This window comes from Arachis hypogaea, chromosome 13 (genome assembly GCF_003086295.3).
Source record: "Arachis hypogaea cultivar Tifrunner chromosome 13, arahy.Tifrunner.gnm2.J5K5, whole genome shotgun sequence".
Classification (NCBI taxonomy): Eukaryota; Viridiplantae; Streptophyta; class Magnoliopsida; order Fabales; family Fabaceae; genus Arachis; species Arachis hypogaea.
The window spans coordinates 27,658,103-27,677,989 of NC_092048.1; the positions used below are offsets into that span (position 1 = coordinate 27,658,103).

At 35.8% G+C, this 19,887-nt stretch overlaps 1 protein-coding gene and 1 non-coding gene across 2 annotated transcripts; one reads left to right on the forward strand and one right to left on the reverse strand.

The window, feature by feature from the left end:
* Window positions 1–2,195: 2,195 nt before the first annotated feature.
* LOC112739481 (small nucleolar RNA R71) lies at window positions 2,196–2,303 on the reverse strand. The gene has a single exon (XR_003170418.1). It is a non-coding gene; the product is annotated as a small nucleolar RNA R71 (small nucleolar RNA).
* Window positions 2,304–9,182: 6,879 nt separating this feature from the next.
* LOC140177514 (uncharacterized) lies at window positions 9,183–12,607 on the forward strand. Its single transcript, XM_072210632.1, has 2 exons — window positions 9,183–9,407; window positions 12,203–12,607. The coding sequence occupies exons 1-2, from the start codon at window positions 9,183–9,185 to the stop codon at window positions 12,605–12,607; spliced, it is 630 nt and encodes a 209-aa protein (XP_072066733.1).
* The last annotated feature ends 7,280 nt before the right edge of the window (window positions 12,608–19,887 follow it).

Sequence of the window (19,887 nt, forward strand, 5' to 3'; positions counted from 1 at the left end):
AAGCTTTTTTATTTTTTCGAAAAATTCAAAAAAATGTATTTTTCCTTCAAAATTTTTAAGAATGAATTCTAGAGTTTCATGATGATCTGTTGAAGTCTGGCTGGCTGTGAAGCCATGTCTAATCTCTTGGATCGAGGTTTCAACTTATCATCACAATAGCTTGTCTTGCTGTTGAATGTAATGATCTGCTAAAGCTTGGCTGGCCATTGGCCATATCTAGTGTTTTGGACTGAAGCTTTCACTGAAAGCTTGGCTGGCTAGTGAGCCATGTCTAATTCCTGGACCGGAGTTTTAGACTAACATTGCATGATTCCTGGAATTCTCATTAAGAATTTTGAATTCCCTATTTTCTTTTTCCAAATAATTTTCGAAAAATACCAAAAAAAAATTTAATAAAATCATAAAAATAAAAAATAGTTTGTGTTTCTTGTTTGAGTCTAGTGTCAATTTCTAAGTTTGGTGTCTTGCATATTTTTAATTTCCTTGCATTTTTCGAAAACATATGCATGTATTCTTCATGATCTTCAAGTTGTTCTTGATGACTTCCTTGCTCTTATCTTTAAATTCTCTTGTTTAGTGTCTTTTGTTGTTTCTCACATGCATTCTCAATTTGTTAGTGTCTCTAATATGAAAATTTCTAAGTTTGGTGTCTTGCATGCATTGTTTATTTGATCTTAGTTTTCCATGATTAGTTTCATTTTGTTGTTTCTCATCATTAAAAATTCAAAAAAAATTTCAAAATTATGTCTTTTCAAAGTCAATAATACAGAGAATTGAAGATTCAGAACATACAGCAGAAGAATCACAGAGAAAAAGCTGGGCGTTCAAAACGCCCAATGAGGAAGGAAAACTGGCGTTTAAACGCCAGCCAGGGTACTTGGCTGGGCGTTAAATGCCCAAAAAGGTAGTATTTTGGGCGTTAAACGCCAGAATGGATACCATTTTGGGCGTTTAACGCCAGGACAGCACAAGGGAGGTAAGTTAATTTTTAATTCAAATCTTTTTCAAATTTTCATAATTTTTCAAAATTAAATCTTTTTCAAATCATATCTTTTCAATCATATCTTTTTCAAAATCAAATCTTTTCCATTTTTTCCTCACTATTTTCGAAATCCTTGCTAACAATTAATGATTTGATTCAAAAATTTCAAGTTTGTTACTTTCTTGTTAAGAAAGGTTTAATATTTGAATCATATCTTTTAAATTTCTTGTTAGCCAAGTCATTAATTTTAAAAATCAAATTTTTTTAAATTATTTTTCAATCATATCCTCTCAATCATATCTTCTCAACCACATCTTTTTCAAAATAATTTTCAATCATATCTTTTTAATTTCTAAGTTCAAATCTTTTTCAAAATCACTTTCTCAATTTTTATTTTTTGAAAACTATCAACCATTTTTTCAAAATTTTTTTTAATTATTTCAAAATCTTTTTAAATTTATTTTTGAAAATTCTCTCCCCCCTTTTCACCTCCTTCTATTTAAAGACTAACACTCCTCCTCTATTAGCAATTCAAACTCTCTCCCGTTGTAAGTTCGAATTCTCCTCTCTACCTCCTCCTTCTATTCTTCCTTTCTTCTGACACCTCAAGGAATCTCTATACTGTGATATAGAGGATTCCATACTTTCTTGTTCTCTTCTCTTTCATATGAGCATGAACAAAGACAAAGGAATTCTTGTTGAAGCTGATCCTGAACCTGAAAAGACCTTGAAGAGAAGAAAGCTAAGAGAAGCTAAAGCACAACTCTCTGGAAATGACCTAACAGAAATTTTCGAAAAAGAAGAAGACATGGCAACCGAAAATAACAACAATGCCAATAATGCAAGGAAAGTGCTTGGTGACTTTACTGCACCTACTCCCGATTTCTATGGGAGAAGCATCTCTATTCCTGCCATCGGAGCAAACAACTTTGAGCTTAAGCCTCAATTGGTTTCTCTGATGCAACAGAATTGCAAGTTTCATGGACTTCCATTGGAAGATCCTCATCAGTTTTTGGCTGAATTCTTGCAAATCTGTGACACTGTTAAGACCAATGGAGTTGATCCCGAGGTCTACAAGCTTATGCTTTTTTCCTTTGCTATAAGAGACAGAGCTAGAATATGGTTGGACTCACAACCTAAAGAAAGCCTGAACTCTTGGGAAAAGATGATGAATGCCTTCTTGGCAAAGTTCTTTCCACCTCAAAAACTGAGTAAGCTTAGAGTGGAAGTCCAAACCTTCAGACAGAAGGAAGGTGAATCCCTCTATGAAGCTTGGGAAAGATACAAGAAACTGATCAGAAGGTGTCCTTCTGACATGCTTTCAGAGTGGAGCATCATAGGTATCTTCTATGATGGTCTGTCTGAACTGTCCAAGATGTCATTGGACAGCTCTGCTGGAGGATCTCTTCATCTGAAGAAGACGCCTGCAGAAGCTCAGGAACTCATTGAAATGGTTGCAAATAACCAATTCATGTACACTTCTGAAAGAAATCCTGTGAACAATGGGACAACTCAGAAGAAAGGAGTTCTTGAAATTGATACTCTGAATACTATATTGGCTCAGAATAAAATATTGACTCAACAAGTCAATATGATTTCTCAAAGTCTGTCTGGAATGCAAGCTACAACAGGCAGTACTAAAGAAGCTTCCTCTAAAGAAGAAGCTTATGATACTGAGAACCCAGCAATGGAAGAAGTGAATTACATGGGAGAACCCTATGAAAACACCTATAATCCTTTATGGAGAAATCATCCAAATCTCTCATGGAAGGACCAACAGAGGCCTCAACAAGGCTTCAACAACAATAATGGTGGAAGAAATAGGTTTAGCAATAGCAAGCCTTTTCCATCATCTTCTCAGCAACAGACAGAGAATTCTAAGCAGAGCCACTCTGACTTAGCAACCATAATCTCTGATCTAACTAAGACCACTCAAAGTTTCATGACTGAAACAAGGTCCTCCATTAGAAATTTGGAGGCACAAGTGGGTAAGCTAAGTAAGAGAATTACTGAAACTCCTCCTATTACTCTCCCAAGCAATACAGAAGAGAATCCAAAGAGAGAGTGCAAGGCCATAAACACGTCCCACATGGCCGAATGCATAGAGGAAGGAAAGGCAGTGATTTCCACTAAGGAAGACCTTAATGGACGTCCACTAGCCTCCAAGGAGTTCCCTAATGAGGAACCATGGGAATCTGAGGCTCATACAGAGACCATAGAGATTTCATTCAATCTGCTTCTGCCATTCATGAGCTCTGATGAGTATTCTTCCTCTGACGAGGATGAAGATGTTACTGAAGAGCAAGTTGCTAAGTACCTTGGAGCAATCATGAAGCTAAATGCCAAGTTATTTGGTAATGAGACTTGGGAGGATGAACCCCCCTTGCTCACTAAAGAACTGGATGACTTGACTAGGCAAACATTACCTCAGAAGAAACCGGATCCCAAAAAGTTTTCAATACCTTGTACCATAGGCACCATGACCTTTGAGAAGGCTCTGTGTGACTTAGGGTCAAGTATAAACCTCATGCCACTCTCTGTAATGGAGAAACTAGGGATCCTTGAGGTGCAAGCTGCAAGAATCTCACTAGAAATGGCAGACAATTTAAGGAAACAGGCTTATGGACTGGTAGAGGATGTTCTGGTGAAGGTTGAAGGCCACTACATCCCTGTTGACTTCATAATCATTAACACTGGGAAGAGTATGGATGAATCCATCATCCTTGGCAGACTCTTTCTAGCCACAGCAAAAGCTGTGATTAATGTTGACAGAGGAGAATTGGTCCTTCAAGTGAATGAGGACTACCTTGTGTTTAAGGCTCAAGGATCTCCCTCTGTAACAATGGAGAGGAAGCATGAAAAGCTTCTCTCAATGCAGAGTCAAACAAAGCCCCCACATTCAACCTCTAAGTTTGGTGTTGGGAGGCCATCATCATGCTCTGATTCTCTGTGAGGCTCTCTAAGAGCTCACTGTCAAGCTATTGACATTAAAGAAGCGCTTGTTGGGAGGCAACCCAATTTTATTTAATTATATCTATTTATTTTCTATTGTTATTTTATGTTTTCTCTAGGTTGATGATCATGTGGAGTCACAAAAACAATTGAAAAAGCAAAAACAGAATGAAAAATAGCATTAGAAATAGCACACCCTGGAGGAGGAACTTACTGGCGTTTAAACGCCAGTAAGGGTAGCAGAATGGGCGTTAAACGACCAATCTGGCACCATTCTGGGTGTTTAACGCCAGAAATGGGCACCAGACTGGCATTTAACGCCAGAAAGGGGGCACAGAGCTGGCGTTTAACGTCAGAAAAGGGAGAAAAGCTGGCGTTTAACGCCAGAAAGGGAAGAAAAGCTGGCGTTAAACGCCAGAAATGGGTAGCAACCTGGCGTTTAACGCCAGGATTGGCACTCAAAGGGGCGTTTACACGCCAACATGGTGCAGGGATGAGAAATCCTTGACACCTCAGGATCTGTGGACCCCACAGAATCCCCACTACCTTAACTCTCTCTCTCCTCTTCACACCTTTCTATAACTCTCTTCCCCATACACCCTTAACCAATCACCTCAATACCCCTTCCCCAAAAACCCCTCACCTATCAAATCCTACCCTCTTCTCCATAATCTCTTCACCAACCCACATACATCCTTCATTAAACCCCACCTACCTCACCATTCAAATTCAAACCACTTCCCTCCCAAACCCACCCACACATGGCCGAAACCCATCTCTCTCCACTCCTATATAAACCCCTCTTCACTCCCTCATTTCCACATATCACAAACACTACTTCTCACCCTTGGCCGAACCACTAAACCCCCTCCATCTCCTCTATTTCTTCTTCTTCTTCTACTCTTTTCTTCCTTCTTTTGCTCGAGGACGAGCAACCATTCTAAGTTTGGTGTGGGAAAAGCTAAAGCTTTTTATTTTTCTATAACCATTTATGGCACCAAAGGCCGGAAAAATCTCTAGAAAGAGGAAAGGAAAGGCAATTGCTTCCACCTCCGAGTCATGCGAGATGGAGAGATTCATCTCAAAGGTGCATCAAGAACTTCTATGAAGTTGTGGCAAAGAAGAGGGTGATCCCCAAGGTCCCCTTCAAGCTCAAAAAGAGTGAATATTTGGAGATCTGACATGAGATTTGAAGAAGAGGTTGGGAAATTCTCACCAACCCCATTCAACAAGTCAGAATCTTAATAGTTCAAGAGTTCTATGCTAATGCATGGATCACCAAAAACCATGATCAAAGTGTGAACCCGGACCCAAAGAATTGGCTTACAATGGTCCGTGAAAAATACTTAGATTTTAGTCCGGAAAATGTGAGGTTAGCAATCAACTTGCCAATGATGCAAGGAGATGCACGCTCCTACACTAGAAGGGTCAACTTTGATCAAAGGTTGGACCAAGTCCTCATAGACATTTGTGAGGAGGGCACTCAATGGAGGAGAGATTCAAGAGGGAAGCCGGTTCAACTAAGAAGGCATAACCTCAAGCCAGTGGCTAGGGGATGGTTGGAGTTCATCCAACGCTCAATCATTCCTACTAGCAACCGGTCTAAAGTTACTGTAGACCGGGCTATCATGATACATAGCATCATGATTGGAGAGGAAGTAGAAGTTCATGAGGTTATATCCCTAGAACTCTACAAGGTGGCGGGTCCTCTACTTTGGCAAGGTTAGCCTTCCCTCATCTCATTTGTCACCTCTGCAATTCAGCTGGAATTGACATAAAGGATGACATCCTCATTGATGAGGACAAGCCCATCACTAAGAAAAGGATGGAGCAAACAAGAGAGCCCACTCATGGACCTCAACAAGAGCATGAGGAAATTCCTCATCATGAAATCCCTGAGATACCTCAAGGGATGCACTTTCCTCCACAAAACTATTGGGAGCAAATTAACACCTCCCTAGGAGAATTAAGTTCCAATATGGGACAACTAAGGGTGGAGCACCAAGAGCATTCCATCCTCCTCCATGAAATTAGAGAAGACCAAAGAGCCATGAGGGAGGAGTAACAAAGGCAAGGAAGATACATTGAGGAGCTTAAACACTCCATAAGATCTTCAAGAGGAAGAACAAGCCTCCATCACTAAGGTGGACCCGTTCTTTAATTTCCTTGTTCTTATTTTTCTGTTTTTCGAAAATTATGCTTTATGTTTTATTTATGTTTGTGTCTTATTACATGATCACTAGTGTCTAAGTGTCTATGCCTTAAAGTTATGAATGTCCTATGAATCATTCACCTTTCTTAAATGAAAAATGTCTTAATTGAAAAAGAAAAAGAAGTACATGAATTTCGAATTTTAAAATAGTTTAATTATTTTGATGTGGTGGCAATACTTTTATTTTCTGAATGTATGCTTGAACAATGCATATTTTTGAATTTGTTTTTTATGAATGTTAAATTTGTTGGCTCTTGAAAGAATAATGAAAAAGGAGACATGTTATTGATGATCTAAAAAATCATAAAATTGATTCTCAAAGCAAGAAAAAGCAGTGAAAAGCAAAGCTTGCAGAAAAAAATGGTGAAAAAGAAAAAAAGAAAAAGCAAGCAGAAAAAGCCAATAGCCCTTTAAACCAAAAGACAAAGGTAAAAAGGACCCAAGGCTTTGAGCATTAATGGATAGGAGGGCCCACAGGAATAAGATCCTGGCCTAAGCGGCTAAACCAAGCTGTCCCTAACCATGTGCTTGTGGCGTGAAGGTGTCAAGTGAAAAGCTTGAGACTGAGCGGTTAATGTCATGGTCCAAAACAAAAAGAGTGTGCTTAAGAGCTCTGGACACCTCTAATTGGGGACTCTAGCAAAGCTGAGTCACAATCTGAAAAGGTTCACCCAGTTATGTGTCTGTGGCATTTATGTATCTGGTGGTAATACTGGAAAACAAAATGCTTAGGGTCACGGCCAAGACTCATAAAGTAACTGTGTTCAAGAATAAACATACTTAACTAGGAGAATCAATAACACTATCTGAATTCTGAGTTCCTATAGATGTCAAAACTGTTCAGAAGCAAAAAGCTAAAAGCCCCGCTCATCTAATTAAGACTGATCTTCATAGATGTTTTCGGAATTTATTATATATTCTTTTATTTTTATCCTATTTTGTTTTTAGTTGCTTGGGGACAAGCAACAATTTAAGTTTGGTGTTGTGATGAGCGGATAATTTATACGCTTTTTAGCACTGTTTTTATATAGTTTTTAGTATGTTTTAGTTAGTTTTTATTATATTTTTATTAGTTTTTATTCAAAAATCACATTTATGGACTTTACTATGAGTTTGTGTGTTTTTCTATGATTTCAGGTATTTTCTGGCTGAAATTGAGGGACTTGAGCAAAAATCTGATTCAGAGGCTGAAAAAGAACTATAGATGCTGTTGGATTCTGACCTTCCTGCACTCGAAGTAGATTTTATGGAGCTACAGAAGCCCAATTGACACGCTCTCAATTGCGTTGGAAAGTAGACATCCTGGGCTTTCCAACAATATATAATAGTTTATCATTTGCTCGAGATTTAATGGCCCAAACTAGCGTTCTAAGTCAGCATAAAAATTATGGCGTAAAACGCCCAAACTGGCACCAGAGCTGGCGTTTAACTCCAAGAGAAGCCTATGCACGAAAATGCTTCAATGCTCAGTCCAAGCACACACCAAGTGGGCCCTGGAAGTGGATTTCTACGTCATTTACCCATTTCTGTAAACCCTAGGCTACTAGTTCTCTATAAATAGGATCTTTTACTATTGTATTTTTATCAAAGAATCTTTGATTAGTCTTATGCTATCTTAGACCATAGGGGATGGCCTCACGGCCATGCCTAGACCTTGTTCTTATGTATTTTCCACAGTGGAGTTTCTACACACCATAGATTAAGGTGTGGAGCTCTGCTGTTCCTCATGAATTAATACAAAGTACTACTGTTTTTCTATTCAATTCATGCGTATTCTTGTTCTAAGATATTCATTAGCACCCAAGAATGTGATGATCAAGTGACACTCATCACCATTCTCACCTTATGAATGCGTGCCTGACAAACACTTCCGTTCTACATGAAAACAAGCTTGAATGCATATCTTTTGGATATCTAATACAGGGGACCAAGTCCGAGATATTAGAGTCTTCGTGGTATAAGCTAGATCAATTGGCAGCATTCTTGAGATCCGAAACGTCTAAACCTTGTATGTGGTATTCTGAGTAAGATCTGGGATGGGATGATTGTGACGAGCTTCAAACTCGCGAGTGCTGGGCGTAGTGATAGATGCAAAAGGATCAATGGATCCTATTTTGGCATAAGTGAGAACCGACAGATGATTAGCCGTGCGGTGACAGCGCATTTTGGACCATTTTCACTGAGAGAACGGACAGTAGCCATTGACAACGGTGATCCTCCAACATACAGCTTGCCATGGAAAGGAGTATGAATGATTGGATGAAGGCAATAGGAAAGCAGAGGTTCAGGAGGAACAAAGCATCTTCATACGCTTATCTGAAATTCCTACCAATGAATTGCATAAGTATCTCTATCCTATTTTATGTTTTATTTATCTTTTAATTATCAATTCTCCATAACCATTTGAATCCGCCTGACTGAGATTTACAAGATGACCATAGCTTGCTTCGAGCCGACAATCTCCGTGGGATCGACCCTTACTCACGTAAGGTATTACTTGGACGACCCAATGCACTTGCTGGTCAGCTGCACGGAGTTGTGTGAAAAGTGTGCGATCACAATTTTGTGTACCAACCCCCGTAACATTGGCGCCGTTGCCGGGGACCCGGAAGATCAACTCATCATGGCGGACGACCAGAACGACAACGGACATATTGCAGTGGAGTCTGAACAAGAGCATCAAGATGCAGTCAACAATGACAGAGCCATAATATCTCTGCAAGGAGCGGATAGACAACATAGAGAAGGTCCATCAGGTGTGCAAGACTCAAAAAGAATCTCCTCTGAAGTGCACGAACCAGAGAAGGAGGGACAACCTCACTCCGCTGATCTCATGGTGCTGGGCGGCTAGAACAACTGGAACAAGAACTGGAACGACAGTGAGAAGCGGAGAGAAACCTAAGGAGAGAGGTTGAACGACGAAAAGAGATTGAAGAAAAGCTCTTAAGATTAGAATCCAATCTTCGAGGTAGGAGCTCTCGCGTTGACCGAGAAGATACCCCATTGGGGGTAGAAGATCTGTTCACTGAAGACATCATGAGGGCAAAAGTTCCAAAGAACTTCAAAAGCCCTGACATGGATCTGTACGACGGGACTATCGACTCGAAACACCACCTCAGAAACTTTAAGAGTCGGATGTATTTAGCCGACGCCTCTGATGCTACCCGCTGCAAAGCCTTTCCAACGACTTTGACAAAGGCGGCGATGAAGTGGTTCGATAGCCTCCCCCCAGGTCGGTCACCAGCTTCGAAGACCTCTCGCGTAAGTTCCTTATGCGGTTTTCAATCTAGAAAGATAAAGTTAAGCATGCACCTAGCCTATTAGGAGTAAAATAGGAGGTTAGAGAACCCTTGAGAGATTACATGGAGAGGTTCAATAAAGCATGCTTGGAAATTCAAGATCTGCCCACAAAAGCAGTAATCATGGGCCTAGTAAATGGACCCCGAGAAGGACCCTTCTCTCAGTCCATCTCTAAAAGGCATCCGACTTCTTGGAGTGATGTACAAGAAAGAGCCGAAAAGTACATCAACATGGAGGAGAACGCCAGATTATGTGAGCCAAGATGGCGATTCGGGCATCCTCATCTATCAAGAAAAAAGGAGAGGGAGCCCAAGAAGAAAGAGGAAGTCGGGCCTGAAAGGCCCAGAAGATATCATTCTTACACTGCCCTATGAGTTTTCGTAGTTGACATTTACAGGGAAATTTGCCACACTGAAAAGCTACCTCCCCCTCGGCCTATTAAAAGCAAGAAGGGGGGAGTCGTATCGAATATTTTGAATATCACAAATTATATGGGCACTCTACCAATGATTGTTACGACTTAAAAAATATAATAGAACAATTGGCGCCGTCTGTGGGGAGCGAGTAAAATAATTCCTACTCCCCTCATATTCATAAAACTTGAATTACATTCAAATTTTTTAACCAATTTCAACAATCTTATTTAAGATTTTATTTAATACATTTTATCAAATTTTAGTCTAACGTATCATATTATTTCACATGTCATAATCGATCAATGAATCAATCCGAAAACAAACTCCGCTTTCAACCAATCCGGAAAAAAAAACTCGGTTTTCAATCAATCCAAGTACAAACTCACATATCAATTTTGCTAACTTTTTCAAAGTTCACTACTTACACAAATAAAATTATATATTTTATTCACATATATTTTTGCATTTATATTTTGTGTAACTAATATTTACTGATTTATTAGTTATATTCAAACCTCAATATATGCTCTATACAATAATGACATATAACAATCATGTCAATTGAATTTTTATTTCATTATGTGCTATATTCTTATTGCTTAATGATTTCATTTATACAATTAAATGAAGGTAATAATGAGTTCAAATCTTAAAATTGGATTTCATCAAAAATCAATTGTATATCAATTGTATATAACTGTTATACTATTCACTTTATGCTATCTTATTGCTTTATTATCAAATTAAAGCATGTCCTACAAAACAAAATTCAGGTATTCACATTTGGCATGCATGACATTCATATATGTCGTCTTCTTCTCTACAATTATCAACTTTCAAGGTATATTTTTTTTTACTTTGAACTATTTTACTTTTACAATATATATTATTTAATATATGTTGCGACTTTATACCTATTCATTTTCTCAATTTATCTTATTCATGTCAGATCTTCACTATAAATTGTAAATATTCAATAACTAATTGCTTTGAGCGAGAAATTTATCAATAAGTTGTTGTGGGCCGGAAAAATTTCTAAGACAATTAACCATTATATCTTCGGATCATACAATCGATTCTGTCAATGGATATCTATCTCTGAACTTTTCAGTTCACATATAATCAAATGCTAAAATTGTTCTTAAGCAGAAAAGTATCCCCCACACAACTATCTTGATTGAATGACTCTTATCACTCAATTATTTTTTGAATAAGTGCCGACATAATAACCCGACTAAGCTTGGGGCTCACCATATCATTATTCACTTATCTTTAAATCGAGTTATAAATCATTTTACTTTCTAAGCTTAGCCTGGATTATTTGATCGGCAGACAAAGCTTGGGGACTATAACCCGTCACCTTATAACTCGGTCTTTATTGTGCATTATAAGTTATAACTCGGCCTTAATTATCATTCATTCTGTAACCAACACCTTCATTACCTACTTAATGACCATTATTCTGACTTAATGATCAACGGTCATACCATCACTCTATTCATCAACTCTATGCCTATAAAAGGCACCAATTTCTATATACACTGGACATTCTAGATAGATTTTAGATACATTCTAGATATATTCTATATACATTCTATATTCATAGAATTATTCTTATACCTCTTAAACATTTAGTGACTTGAGCGTCGGAGTATCTTTTGCAGGTATTCACCCCATTGTTCACTCCTTGCCGACGTATAACTCATCCCAACGAGAAGCTTGAAGACATTCATCGACGGACGAGCTATACACCGGCCAAACTCAGCAAGAACAGTAATTTTTTTATTTTTTATTATTAATATATTATATGATACCCTGGAGAAAGGAGATCTATCAGATACACCTATACTTTTGCACATATCTATAAATAGTAGGATTGCTATTATTTATGACGAAACTAAAAAAATAATAGAATTCAAAAATTTAATTAAATCACGATGCTTTCAGTAGGTAATACATCAATGCAAAGACATTTTACAGAGATGATGATAACATATAGCAATATTACTAACATAGTCAGTAATAATGGTAATATAATGTAGTTTGCTTTTGAATCTAAGGATATATTAATTTTTTTATAATATAAAATAATTGATGTATTATCTCTAATGATTATAGGGACAAGTACATCTAATTCAAATTTAGATACTAAAGAATTAGAAGAAGTGTGCATGGCTGAAAAAGGAAGACACCTAAGACAAAAAAATATTTTTAAAGGAATTGGCTATAAATCTTTCAAAATTTTTTGAAGAAGTTGAGGATATTATTGAAAACACAACTGTATTAGATAATTCTATACAAATTGAATACCTAGCCATATTCGATGTTCGACTTTTTCAGAATAAGCTAATAGAGGAGGAGTTAGCATATAACATAAATGAGTTGACTCATACATACTTGTATACGGAACAAAAGATGACTCATGAGCAAAGGTTAGTATTCGATGAGATACTCAATGCTGTTATTACAGACTCTGGTGGTTTTTACTTCTTTTATGGACATGGTGGGTGTGATAACACATTTATTTGGAATGGACTTTCTTCTGCTATTCGATCTAGAGAAAAGATTGTTTTAAATGTCGCATCCAGTGAAATTGCATCTTTACTCCTACCTGGTGGCAGAACGACTAATTCTAGGTTTTTAATACTCATTACAATTACTGATGAATCTACTTGTAACATCAAGAATGGAAGTTTGAAGGCTGAGCTGCTCATCCAAAGTAGCTTAATATATAATTTGGGATGAATCTCCAATGCTCAATAAAATGTGCTTTGAAGCACTTGATCGGACGCTCAGGGATCTTATGTCAGTTACCGATCAACGTAAGACACATCAACTATTTGGTGGTAAGGTTGTTGTTCTAGGAGATGATTTCAGACAGATACTTCCGGTGATTCCGAAAGGGAGTAGACACGATATATTGTCATCAGCTATTAACTCATCCCATATGTGATCATTTTGTAAGGTTCTGAAACTGCATACGAACATGAGGGTTCGAATGTCTTCTTCATATCAAGATGAAGGTGAAATGAATAGATTTGTTAATTGGATACTTGATGTTGGAAATAAAAATTTTAGTTCTGTTGTTGGTGATGAATCAGAAGTTGAAGTTAGTAAGATACTAGGTTGTCGATAATTTTTTATTAGCCTTTTGATATAAAGTTTAGTATAAAATTAACATGCTATTATTGCAGTTATATATATTCTTATTTTTCATGTCTTCCTCCTTATGGTTCAAAAATATTATAAACTTCAAACTCATCCAATTGCATTTTACTTTGAATAAAGATAAAATACCATATTCAGTACATTTATTATATAATGAAGATGATAGTGTTATACTAAACTCGAAAATTTATGATTATAAAATATTATTTTCGATTTAAAATGTCAAATTTAAATATAAGCTCGTGCATCACACGGATTTAACATTAGTATATTATTAAATCTCAATCCTCTAATCTCGCTTAACAACATTATCTTATATACGAGTGTAAGTTAGGGTTAGAGATATCTGTTTTACAGGATATATTGGGCCTAGCTGGCGTTTCATTTGGGCCTCTTCCTATTTTTTTGTTTTATACCTTCTTAAAAGTATTTTTCTGGCATGTCTTTAATTTTTTTATTGTTATGATAGTTTTATACTTACACTTTGTTTGGTATAAAGGAATTTGTGAGGAAAGAAAAGGAGAAGATGAAAACCGATGGAAAACTTATTTTTTCCCTGTTTGGATTAGCAGGGAACTTGCATGGAAAATAAAAAAGCCTACGTGGGGCCCAGTTAAAATTTTTCTGCCCAAACTTACCAAGAAAACTGGGATGAAAGTGTAAAAATGTGTAAAAGTATATATATACCCTTTCATTAATAACAAATCAAAATCCCTAATTCTTCTGAAAAGGAAAACACGTATCTCCATCTTCCCTGTTTCCCCGTCATCTTCAACAGCGACGCCAGAGCTTTCTAACGCTGTCGGCATCGCTGCAGCAGCTTCATCATCTTCGGGACAGCTCCACCGCATCTTCATTCCTGCATCCTCAAGCCAAAGGTGCGTTCTTTTTCTGTTGTAGTCGTAGTTTTTTCCAAAAATGAAATGCAAAAATCATCACAGCACATATTTTGTATTCTTCTTTTGTTTTTCAACTGAGATGTTGTTCTGATTTTAGGTTCTATGTATGATTCTAATTTTTATAGTCGAAAATTAATTCATGCATTCTTCATTGTTTTCGATTGGGTCTTTCATCCTAATTCAAAAACCCAACTGCATTCAACCTTATATTTCACTGCCAGTTTATGTTTGGTCCACAAAGAAATAATTTTAATGCATTAGAAGTTGATAAAAAATATTAATTTAAAATATTAATTAATTTTAGTAACAAATACTAACCATGTCATATTTCTCATATTTTGTTCAGTATTATAATTCACATTAGTGTGCTAGTAATAACAGAGTAATAGCTTAATACAGTAAGTATATCACAAGATGAAGATCATAATGTCTTCCTTTTTAAATATGATTTTTGATAATATTATACAACTAAAGTAACTAAGTCCAAAGTTAGGGGAGGTTCTTATCCAATTCAGTTTTATGCTCTAATTGTCACAAGAACTGCATCATAATAATTTACTATTGGATAAATACACAAGTTCTTTTAAATCTCATGGAGTGGTTCAAATATGAAAGAAAATGTTTCACCAGTGATTATGAACTCTATCTACATCATGATTAATAATGCTATGAAAAGTGGGTGTCTGAAAAATAAGTAAAAAATGCCAAAAGTTATACCTCTTGAGTGTTGTTGTATATTTAAATAATTTAAAATGAATCTTAATTAATTTACTTTAATGAAAGATTGGTGGTGAAAAATTTATGACAAATGACCGATATTTTACATGGTAGATATTAAAGTGGTGATAAGATAAAAGTTGCTTCTTCTAATTTATTTGTCAATTGTTTATGTCATAGGAAGAATTTCTATCAGTATCATTTATACATGTTTGTTTTCTAAATTTTCTTTTTTATTTGTTTCCCTTTTTGTATTGATTTGATTTTTTAATTATATGCTTAAATTGCAACCAAGTGTAGTGGTAAAAAGCTAATTATTTATTGGTCAAAAAGCAATTGCTAGATTATTATACCTGAGAGTGCAACTACATCAGTAGTGTTGAGTCCCTGTGCAAAGAGTGCTTGAAGTTGATCCAAGGTCATTGAAGAACTTGGAAGCTTTTGTGCTAAGGTTATATTTGCTGTTAAACTATCTCCTCCCTAATTGAACTTTCTCACTAGTACCTTGAGCCTTTAATAAACACATATCTACATATTTGTATCATGTCCACGCATGTGATTATCATGTTTATGTAGTATATGTACTTATTAATTTTGATCCGTTTAATAAATACCTCATGACATAATTAATATAAATATATTTGCGCGTACAAACTTGTACAAAAAAAATAATAATTTTAATAATAAGTAAATAGAGTTTTTATAGTTTAGGACAAAAATAACATGATTTCTTCTGCATTGGTTAAATTAGTTTATGACCATATTATTAAATACTTTCAGTTGCTAAGTCCACTAATTTTTTGAATAGAAAAATGTTGAAAAAATAATTTATCATGATCAACTCCTTGTGTTAAGTAATTTATATTTGTTGTGTATGCTTGTGCAGGAATCGTAATACTTGAAGATGTTTGTGAATGAATATTCTACTTAGTACAAATAGAAATAGATCATGTGTTAATATCTTTAACTGAAAAAAAAAATTTCTTCTTTGGAAATAGATGTGTATATATGGCTCTAGTTATGTGGAATTAATTTTTTTGGAAGTGGGCATATAATGATGATGTTTAATATGAAGTATTACCTTTTTTAAAAATTGGTGTGTGTGGTTAAAGTACTACTCTCCTGGAGACCTGTTCTTTGTTATTTTTTTGGTGTTTTATTATATGTTTATAAGAATTGTATATGGTTTTTCGTTGCTTGTAGTAAGAAAAAAATGCTAGCAACTTTTAACTATTTTATTTTTTTAAAGACGATTTAGTGACATTTTTCTTGCAATATAGTTTAAGAAATTAATGACGTAACCTATGTGTAATTTTTATTATTCTTTTACACAGTTATTACATGTATTTGTTTGGAAAACAAATATATATTTTTTCTTTTATCACGTTTAAAATTTTAAAAAAATATTTGAAAGATTTTTCTTATTAAAAAAATTTAAATACATTAATAAAGTATCATTTATTTTTAAATATGTAAGGGTAATAAGGTAATTTTACACTATTATAATTTTCTCTCTTCCTACTTTTCTTCTTATCCAAACAAGAGAAAATTTTTTTCTTATTTTCTTTCCATTCATTTTCTCTACATCCAAATAATATGCAAAGAAATCTAATTTTCCTTTCATTTTCTTTCCTCTCATTTTCTTTCCTCCCATTTTCTTTCCTCTCTTTTTCCATCAAACATCCAAACAAAGTGTTAGAACCGGGATCATAATAATATTCAAAAGTTTAAAGTTGTTCCAAAAATAAAAAAATACCTATATACCAAAAATAAAAAATAAAAAATAAAAGAAAATAAAAAATACCTATATATTCAAAGTTCAAACTATTTATATAACATATCCAATCTAAATTAAATATATACTATAAAGATGTACACTAGAAAAATATATATACTATAAAGATATTTGTGTTCAAAATACAAAAAGAATAACAATATTATTAAACTAATAAATATTATATAATAATTCTTTTAACTATATAATAAATTATAGAAAAAAAGATAAATTAGTCCCTGAACTTTTATTTCGTGGACAACTTCGTCTCTTAGGATTTAAAAATACAAAAACGCCCCTCACTAAAACGCATGACGAATGGGTCTTTCCGTACAAAATACTCCCTCAGAGATAATGGAGACAGCTTGTGGCACTTATTTTGCGTTGACAGGAGACCACTACCGTAACGTTGTATAGGTGTAAAGGTCGATTGATGTTAGAGACAAATTCGTTCCTAGATGAAAAAATGACGTCGTTTTGCTTATGTGCCCTATGTCTTCAAATTGAATCCAGTCGCCATTGCCGTTGTAGTTTCTGCGAAAGCTTGCGAGTGGTGGTATATCCCAGTGTAAATGTGAAGTGTATACTATATTGTACAAATTGAGGACGGTGACAAACCCCAATAGATTGTTCTTTGGATGTCCATTCTTTAAGGTAAGTTGACGATTTTGTTTTATTGAGTTTGATTATACAGATTTTTTTTATATGATTTTTGTTTTGATGATGAACATGCAGATGAAAATTTTCAGTCATTGCAAGTTCTTCTTATGGCTGGATGACCATGTTGCAATTATAGGAGCCAAAGACAAATTTATGACTAAGAATGATGTTGATGATATGAAAATGTATCTTGGGAAGAAAATAGTAGAATAGAGACTAACTGATTTGGAGAAGAAGCTATTGCATCTAGAGAGAAAGAAAAATGTTAATGTATATTGGGTTGTTGTTGTAGTGGTTAGTGTAATTTTTGCTTCCATTATTGTCAAAATCGGTTGAAAAGTGAAAAAGTAGATAAGAAAAAATGCTGTAATAAGGTATGGGATTAGTTACCATGAGTTGTATTTTTTTCAGACAAAAGTAATGTATTAAACAATGTTATATTTAGCAAAGTGATGAAAAATGTAGATGAAGCTATTGTCCTAAGCAAGTTAATGGCATAATCTGCAGAGATATGATTAAATAAGTAAAGCATATATTAATCTCATGAAAGAGATGTTAATGTTATAAAAGAAGTCTAAACATGTAGTTTGCCAAAATAAAGCATAACTTAAGCCTGCGAATCATACAATCACATTGTTTCCAAAAATAGTTGCTTGATAAATCACACTATTTTCAAAAAGATGTTAATGTCATAATTGAAGTCTAAACATGTAGTGTTAACTACTAGGCTTGTTGAGTCCTGGAGTGAGGATGAACTTAAACAGCCGTTGAGTTGCTTTGCCTTCTGATGTCAAAGTCTGTGAAGAGGCTCCTGATGTAGTTGGTTGTTGTGGAGAGGGTGGATGCTATTCAGGCTGGGTAAGTGGTCCAGATGGAGAGGGTTTGATTGTCACAGGCTTTCTCTTTATGGATTGTTTAAGTCTAAATGGCTTAGGAGTTGGCCGTGATGGAGACTGGGCTGGCGGCCTAAATGGTGCTTGCGAAGGCCTTGATGGTGTCACAAACACTACTACTAATGGTCCAGATGCTTGCTCAGACATTGGGACAGAGGTTGTATTCGGATTACCCTGCAGCAAGTTTAAAAGAATTGTGAATGTCTCGAAAACAACAAATAAAAGCCAACAAAGTCTATGAGAGGATAACTCATTAGCAAACAAATAGTCAGTAGAATGCTATTCAACATGAGGAGGGTTGGTTGCATCAGGGTTACTCTGCTCCCCAGTCTGAAATGCCATTTAGCGTTAAGAGTCTTAATGAAGCATATAATAAATTTTGACGTATAAATCCCTAATGAATTACTGTTAAGACATATAAAATCTTAAGTATATTTTAAATCGACAACTAAACCATTTAAGTTATTATCGGGAGGACAGTAACATCCCTGAGTAACTATGAACTACCTCTGTCTGGGGAGCTGACTGTGACAATAGAAGCACCACAAGTGAGAGGCATTCATTGGCATTCTTCTTTGACTTTCAGTTTGGGTTAGATGGGCCCCTTTGCACGTCTTGTAGTTATGTCCCCTCTCACCGCACTTGCTACACGTGACATAGAAACTCCTCTTTAACTTGTCACCATCAATGACAGCCTCAACTGGATCTTTCTGTCTGTTATGGACCTTGGGACGACCAATTGGCCTTTTTAATAGGGGTGGAGCAGGTCTAGTAAACTCAGACCTTATCCAGTATTCCTCACTGGTTACTAGCTAGATGAAGTGTTTGTAAGTCTTTTTAATAGACTCCATACATAGCCATGGATGCGCATAATCCTCAGGGTTATCATGTCTTTTTTTTTAACTGCAACTATAGCATGAATGCACGGTATTTCTTTACATCAAGACAAAAACAAGACAACAATAAAATGGCATAAGCAATGAACCAATCAAAAAGACATATAAACATGAAAATTCACAAGTGTGCTCATTTCTATAAGTCTTGACTTGGAAGCATTGTAATTGCTTATTGTAAGACAAGTGGGAAATTCAAGGACACTCTTCATCCTTGCAACCAATCCTAACTCTTTCTCTGTCATTCTTAATCTAAGCCAACTCCCTGGCTTCAGTAATAAAGGTATCCTTTACAACCTCTTTGAACCTCTCAATTGTAACAAATCTTGTTCCAAGTTCAAATCTTCCTTCTCCGAAACTATACTGGCCATTGAACTTAGGCCAATGATGTTTGTTTACCTCATCCTCAGATGAAATGGGTGTATACAACTCTTCAGATTCATACTCCCAAACAATGTCATCATCATCTGTATCTACATCACTGATATAGTCTAGAAGTGCTCGCCTTACAACCCTAGTTCCATTGGGCTCTCCTGCAGGCTTAGCTCTATTGGGCTGTCTTACAGGCCCACCTGTGTCGGACTCATGAGTAGGGCCATTCTTTCTTGCATTAGACTTTGTTCTCTGAGACACACGTCTTGCTTGTTTTTTGGATTGTTTCTTAGGCTGAGTCGTTCTCTTAGACCTCTCAGGCACTTGTTTCCTCTTTCCTTTGCCAGCTATAGTCCTACTGACACCATCTTCACCACTCTCACTGTTAGTTTCATAACCGAGAGGTGGAGGTGCATACAGCTCATCCTCTGCACTCTCATAACTATCATGCTCAGTCGACGACTGATCCAATTCCTCCACTTCAATTCGAATGATATCTTCTTCTACCTCAGCATTTTCCTTACCAGCACCCTCTGCAAGCCCAGGATCATCAATAGGATGATCGAAAAATATATAAAACTCATCAATGTCTTTGTTTTTCATCTTAGCTTGCCGCATCTGGTTGATTATTGCATCTCCCCTTAGTACA